Genomic DNA, 7,722 nt, shown 5'->3' with positions numbered 1-7,722 from the left:
ATGGGACCTAACTACAATACACAGACGATTATTGATTTCCTGGCGGTGTTGTGACGTATATTTTCCATTTTAATGAGTGAAGCATCAATGCTATATCATACACATATGATATAAGATTTGTGAGATTTAAACAAAAATCTGATGCTATCCGTGCAATATAAAACCAAGTTAACAATGCTACACAGCACGATGGTATGATGAAATTGTGGATATGATTTTCTTAAACATAATACTTTTATTAGCACTATTTCCTCTGACTTAATGAAGTAGTTTAAACACTTTTTGCTCTTAATGAAAAGCGTTTATAGATCAGATTTGAGCTTGATAAATATAGGCAATGTAACACTGAATTTAATATATACAAATATGCATATGTAGATATTGTGATACTATGGCACTGCAATGTAACCGAATTATAATTTAATTTTCAATATACTGTGATTTGATCATATTTAGGTCATACTTTCATGCAGTTTCATTATTTCGTAAAGTACATCAGGAATAAAAGGCTGATATTTCAACAAATAAAATGTACAATTTACAATACAATTGAGGAAAATTAATATAATTGTCTTATTTAGATCATTTACGTTCCATCTGCTATCGTCTCTAAAGTTTATTTGCTCCTTGATGACATGTAGCACGGTTGATGCTGTCCCATTGCGGGGCGATGATACAGTAGATTGTTTCCTTAATCGCCCACGATCAGTGGCCATTTTTTCGTCAAATTAAGTGAAATACATTTCCGACAGAATACCGATAGACTTTCAATGGGGACAAACTATACATTTCTAGTGCCAGATAAATGTGTATGTTATTATATATCGGACTTTGTATCAGGGATTTAAGAATTTACATGGAGTAAAAAGGCGCTTTTTAGTAATGCTTGTCAAATAAATTGTTTCGTTTTGTTTTCTATTGTATTGATGAATGTTTTGTGTATATCATTTTTGTGCTTGATACTTGTGTGTTGTAAAATTTCTTTAGACTCAACGTGGGATTAGTACATGTTTAAGACTATGCTATATAAGTACCAATATTTGATCATTATTTTTATTCGTGCTCAAGAACTTTATTGTGTTTATAATTAAGTGCTTATGACCTAGACGTTCTGTGCTAGTAGTACAAGGGTTCGTTGTATATGCTATAATAGTTCTTATGACAAAAAGTATCTGTGTGTGATAAACGGTAAAATGTATTGTGTATTTGTATTGCAGTGATGAAGATGTGTCCATGAATAAAAAAGAACTTTCGCGAATCAATCGCATGTCATATATCATCCAAATATCAAAAGCACTGCAAACTCATATACACCGTCTACATTGAAGCATACAAAATATTGACTGTAAAGTGTAATGTTAAACTTTATTTGGTTTTTATTTTCGTACTTTCGAAGACAGTTTCATATATATGTTCAATAATCATTAACATGCTCTCAGATAATTCAGTGTTGTTGTTTTTTTGTAAATATGAAGCCGATAAAGTACAAGGTACTCTCAGTATTATCACATAAGGTAAATAAAAAAAAGATTTTTTTCAGAATAAAATGTGTAGTTTTGTCAAAATGAGGTCATTCATGAATTTGATTCACCACTTTAACGTTTATATTTCAGATTGGTCTCCAACCTGAGAATGACGACAATACATATATGAAAGCATAACCCAATGTAAAATTTATCGTTATGCATGTAAACTATTACGATGATAGCCACCAGGAGGCCCTACGTGCGTACTCCTCGGCGACAGGATTGCCAGCCATCCTTCATCAACATTGTTGCCAGCAGGACTATATTTACCTAAATTTACCTTTATACAGATAGCTTGTGTACCATTGGTAGGTTCGTGTTGAACATAATGGCACCTGTTGCTGAAGTAATGGTTCAGTTCTTTATCGATATACTTATTTGTTTTAAAATGTTTCCTTGTTTCATATTTCTAGTGATAATTTCTAGATATATCGGGGTCGGAAAAACGGTGTTCCAAAGAGAAAAATCACATAACTATTTTTTATAGAGAACATTTTTATTTATACAAGGAAAAATATAACAAGATGTGTGTTGTATGGACAGTAACAAATGTCTTTAGATATGTTAGAGCTATGAACAATAGGAACTGATGGATAAATGAGCATCAATATAAGATTCGTTTCATCATATACCAAATAGACACAAAAAACAAACATTATCTTGTATATTTAAAAAAAAAAAAGCATAATTAACTAAAACTGCATGCCAGGTAGGAATGCACAGAAGCAGATGTATGCCATTTTCGATAGATATTTGTGCCAAGTCAGTAATATTTTAATATTCACATCTTAGTGGGAACAACTGCTTCGCCGGTGTCATTTTTCTTCGTTGTACTCATGTTCATCAAGAGAAATCACGTTCTTATGTCACAAACATTGCCCTTCTGTTCTTGGTAAGTGTTCATACACACGAACGGGAAAACAATGTGACATTTCTGGTTGATGATAATTTCTTTTATCAGAATTTTATATTTACAGCAATTGATTTGAAAGATCTTATAACGACTTCCATTTTTTTTTTTTTTTTTTACTTTTCACAATATATTAGCTAAAGATGGCGTTATTAACTTGGTGAAATTTAGTTTCGCTAACACCTTGATATACATTGTGTATTTTTGATTATACGTGAAACTTTAGGTAGAAGATGGCTGTTTACATGATGATTGAGGTAGATTGAAAGCATGCTACTTATACTTTTATAGCTAGTCAAAAAAGGGCCCTGCTTATAAATCTATACAATTTTAAATAATATATCAAATTATACAACACATTAGATGCAGATTATTTATATCGAAACAATAGAAAAAGGTGTGCTGTTCGCATTAATATTTGGGATGATTTTGTTCAATATATTACGTTTGTCAAGGTACAATTTGTTTTTCATCTTTAGTTTCATAATAACATGTATTCACATGTATATGTATTATACACATTTCATTGAAATAATGAAATAATAGTCGTAATTCCTTTATCTTAATATTGCGATTTGACTTTTTAGTTGTTAGTTCCAATGATTTTAAAACAATTGTATTACAAATACAACGTTTCTTTTGATGTGGCATTGTATGAACACATCAGTTTAAAATGAAAAACACGGAACGAATGAAAAGAATTCTAAATTACAAAAATATAATTATTGAATATTAAGCTGGACTATGTTAATAGTTAAAGAAATGAGATACTTTAAATGATAAAAAGATCATGAAAACAGCATTATCTCGTTCGAGAAAATAACGATGATAAGAATCTTTCAAGGGAGAAAATCTGACATAGACTATATTTATATAGAAGCGTATATTACGATAGCACTTTGATAAACAGAAATCTTTCAAGGGAGATAACTCTATACAATGGTATTACGATAGACTGATAGCATTTGTACAAATAGAGCATGCAGAACTGTTGATACAATGTATGGCTTACTGCGGACGGAAATTCCTATCTAACCGTAATTAATTGATACAAAATATGTATACCGTTGTGGCGAACATTTATAGGCTCCATACCTATATAGATATTATAACGTATTTGGTAACAATTTATACCAATCATTCATATAAATACAGATACATTTAAAGAGTAACGTATATAAAAACATATAACATTAAATCGAATTCCAATATATCTTAGGAATAAAAAAAAAGTATATGTTACATGTTGTACATTGATCTCTAACAAAGTTTCTTGAACGTAATTCAATATATATTGATCATTACAAAATTGTCATTTTCAGAGTATTTCATTTTTAACATGTCATGGTACAAATTAATCACCTAACGTTGTTCTTAAACAAAGAGGAAATGCTTACGATAATATAACCCAATATACAAATAGATATAGAGAAATGTTTAGTGAACAAATTACCAATAAGTTTACCTTCTACATCTGTATTTATACAGACCAACAGTGTTAAGAGTTAACCTATATGTAACAGATCGTTTTTACCATGTCAAATGCCCGGTATGTTACGATAATAACGTGACTCCAGTTTCATGACTTTTCCCTTACGTTAGTTACTTCCGTAACTTAACTTCCATAATAACTTATTGATAATATTTCTTTTAATCCTGAACTGATTTGTTTTTAAACTCCAAAAATGCTTTCTATGGAAAAAAAGTTGAAGAGTGTTTACTTACGTTAGGGAACATTTTCGAAACTAGGATTGTACACGGACCTCTATTGTAAACTACGTTGTAAAGTCAAAATCAGAACTCAACCGGATATACACACGTAACAAGTATACCGAGAAGTCGACAGGCACGTCTCAGTACCGGTAGGTTTTGTAAGCCCAGGGTGTCCTGATGGCCGGATCTACAATATAGTTAACGTTCAAATGACTGGCGTCAACCTCGACCTGCTTAAGTCGATGGTCAATTTCGGACAGCAGCCTCTGATTGTGATACAGTTTTGCCTGGTCTCTCACGTTGGTTTCTAGAGCAGTCTTCATATCGATCTCCTCCCGTTTCAGGACTGCCATAGCCTTATCAGCTCCCAGGCGCTGGGACACGAAGGCGCGATGGACCTCTTCTACGTGACGCGGAACTCTCTCTAAATCATCTGACGCGTACTTATCATAGTAGGATAAGGATTTGCGCAAGGGAAGGTGATACTCAGTGGGTAATATGTGTGACGACAGATAGGGAGAGCTAACCCTAGCTGGAGGTGCCGGTACGTAGGGACGGTAGGTTGAGAGCTGCATATCTGACCTGTAAGGCCTGGTAAGGGCAGTGGTTGCGTATTTGTCGGTGAGGAGGTCCACTTCCCGTCTGTGTTGTAGGCCTGGTAACACGTCTGTCTTAGCAACGTACGCGTCTGCTAATCTGGAAATATCCATAGAGATGGGTAGGTCGACGTACTCCCGCATAGTTTTCACCATTCCGTGGGTCCTGCTGAGGCCTTTGCCCCACGCTTCCTGGATCGGTGTGTTCAAAAGAGAGTCCGCAATCCATCCATCATTACATAACTTTAGGATAGTGACGAATTTTCGGAACACTTCCATGCTTCTACTGCGCAATACACCTAGCAACGTGGCTATTTGTGCTTGGTCGGTTTGTTTCTGAAATATACAATATAAAAAGTTAAAGTTTCTTTGATGCAACAATACTAACAAGGTCGAAGGTAAGGTTATCTGTGCATAACAACTATAAGGACTAGCATGGTAAATGTGTGGATGTCTGTAATTCAACAATGAAGGGGGCTAACGAATATGTAACATAGCATAAGGCTTAATTATGTTCTGTCTGTTACATAAGACGTTCAGGATGGAGAAGACAGATTTTTCAATTTACACATTCAGCAGTAAAAAGACATTGTGAAAATGCTGTAAGGCTTACCAATTCGTAATGCATAATAACTTTTTTAGCTAAGTCAAAAGCAAATAGACATATGCCAAAGAGGATCGTTGTCTTTTAGGTGCGATAGAAATAATCTCAAACCCATTTCAATTGTATCTGAATTCTCACTAATCTCTTAAGATAGTTTTATCAAAACGGAATACAACAAATATACTCGTTTTGAATCTTTTCTGTGCAATCTCTGTAACCTACAGTATATTAATTATAGGTTAATATAATCGGAAGTGACGTAAACTTACGATGAGCGAGTGACGTGTGTAGTCATTGATTATGCCGGCCTCGTACAGACGGTCAATCATGGTGACAGTAACAACCAGATGACGTCGTAGGAATTCCCAATTTCTGTCAATCACTAATTTCACGCGCGGATCTTCCATGATTGAGAAACAAGTTATCTGTGGCACTAAATGATAATCGCTGAATTTGGCACTTAGTGATTCTTGGATGTCGGCAAATTACCACCAGCAGTCCCTTGTGTTGTCTTCCTCCTGCAGAAATGAAATATATATATATATATAAGCGATTCAATTGTTCAGTATCCACAGGTGATGAGACATCAAAGCAATGTAGTTATTGTATTTTTCAATATTCATTACATTCAAACAAGTGTACAGTAATTCCATAATTCATTCGATTTAATCCCATGACATTAAATAATGTATTACAACAACAGTGAGCTATATAAAAGACTGAATGAAATTCAACATACACTGTACATTTAATTATCCGGGTCTGGAAAGGTCATGCACAAATGTAATTTCATAATCCATGCTTTTATATTGATCAATAATGCAAATCGATCAATGACAATGTATCAGTTTAATTTTATTAAATCAAAAATTACGTTTTGTGTTCAGTAACTTCTAATTATGTTAGAACCAATCAGCTACGAGACAGCACGTGTCAAATGTGCCTGATCACGTGTTTTGTCTCACTCTCTCTTTAACAGCTAATTGTTATCCAAATATAGGTACATATATTGTGTATACTCGGGGCCGTGTGTACACCTGATATAGATTTTGTATAGTATGTACATGTAGCAAGGCTTAATCGCTAGGTATGGTTACCTACTTAAAGAGGTATAAAAATAGTTCGTCACCTGAATTTTTTTAATGTTAAGACAAAATTACGAAAAACGTGTTTCTGAGTTCAAGCACTGACACGTCCATATATGCATATGTATACAAAGAGCGAAAACAAATACACTGTACTTTGTTAACAAAGAATAAACAGACATATTTCAGTGATTTGGTTAATTTTCTCCATATTTATAATTATACTCCCTGATAATGCAGACCTAATGTAAGATTCCATTCACTAGAGGAAACAAACACAAAACGTTGTCATAGCAACAACACTGTTGACAAGAATTTTCCATGACATTACGTAAACGTGCCTGTACACGTTTCGTGTAGAAATGTTAGTTATTGTTCATTATCTGTATCATACATCCCGAACACCAGAAACCATCATTTACCATCACAATAAGAAGCATGTATGCTTCGCAATATATTTCGTAACAAAACTATCACGTACACATGCATTACCCGTACACACATATATCCGTTTTCGCGCTATTGTTGACTCTATCATATCTTCTAGCACATAACAACTGTAGAGCTGTCGTACGTGATACATGTTTATTACTAATTGGTAATTAGCCTACCTTGAGTGTCAGTACCTGTAGTTGAACCTTCAAAAAATCATATTCCAAATATAACTCACATTATATTTTGTCGTTGTCACCTAACACATGCGGAACAATATATAGAGTAGAGGCCGTCGAGTAGTTATTGATCAGTAATCTACCAGAGTCAACAGACCTGAGCCCAGCGAGAAATCGATTGGTTTTGTCAATACACATCACCAATCTACCTTTCTGGCTCGTAGACAGCACTGTTAGCTTAACGCTAATGTTTGTGACTTTGTTCTAGGGTAATGTTACAGACATGCATAACAAATTTAACATCAAATATTGAACTTAGTCAAAATGTATTAAATGTTTACAGTTTTCAGGATAACTTACAAATAATGTACCTTAATGTCAATCAGGAAGTCTGATTGAAGTTGTGACTATCATGATTTAATATATAACACTTTTTTCTTTCATTTTAGATGTGTTCAAAAGGTTTCAGTGTAAGATGAGGGGATTCAAGGAGGTCATCAACAAAAACAGTATTTTACGATACAGCAGTTGTATACCTTATTTATACAGGTGTTTTTTTTTACTTAATAAAGCTAACAAAACCATCATAATCATATCTCTATCAGCTTAAACAGTAGTACATGTTTATATACTGGATTTATAAAATTTCAATGGAACGTATTCTATATAAGTAAGAA

The 7,722-nt window shown here is 33.6% G+C and overlaps 1 protein-coding gene across 4 annotated transcripts in view; it reads right to left on the bottom strand.

Annotated features, from left to right (window-relative positions):
- Positions 1–2,192: 2,192 nt before the first annotated feature.
- Positions 2,193–7,722, bottom strand: part of LOC110465306 — a 16,598-nt gene continuing 11,068 nt past the window's right edge. The window contains exons 1-3 of one of the 4 annotated variants that reach the window (XM_021521025.1): positions 7,105–7,200; positions 5,619–5,867; positions 2,193–5,081 (exon numbers count right to left, since the gene is read on the bottom strand). In XM_021521025.1, coding sequence (XP_021376700.1) covers positions 4,290–5,081; positions 5,619–5,756 — 930 coding nt within the window. In that variant the 5' untranslated portion in view covers positions 5,757–5,867; positions 7,105–7,200 and the 3' untranslated portion in view covers positions 2,193–4,289. Of the gene's footprint in view, positions 5,082–5,618; positions 5,868–6,915; positions 6,986–7,045; positions 7,201–7,722 lie in introns of those variants that run through there. The other 3 variants (XM_021521024.1, XM_021521026.1, XM_021521023.1) reach the window with 3 other exon arrangements.

The sequence above is a fragment of the Mizuhopecten yessoensis genome, unplaced genomic scaffold, assembly GCF_002113885.1.
Source record: "Mizuhopecten yessoensis strain PY_sf001 unplaced genomic scaffold, ASM211388v2 scaffold11069, whole genome shotgun sequence".
NCBI lineage: Eukaryota > Metazoa > Mollusca > Bivalvia > Pectinida > Pectinidae > Mizuhopecten > Mizuhopecten yessoensis.
Note: the sequence above shows the minus strand (reverse complement) of the source record. Positions and strands in the feature narration are given on the sequence as shown.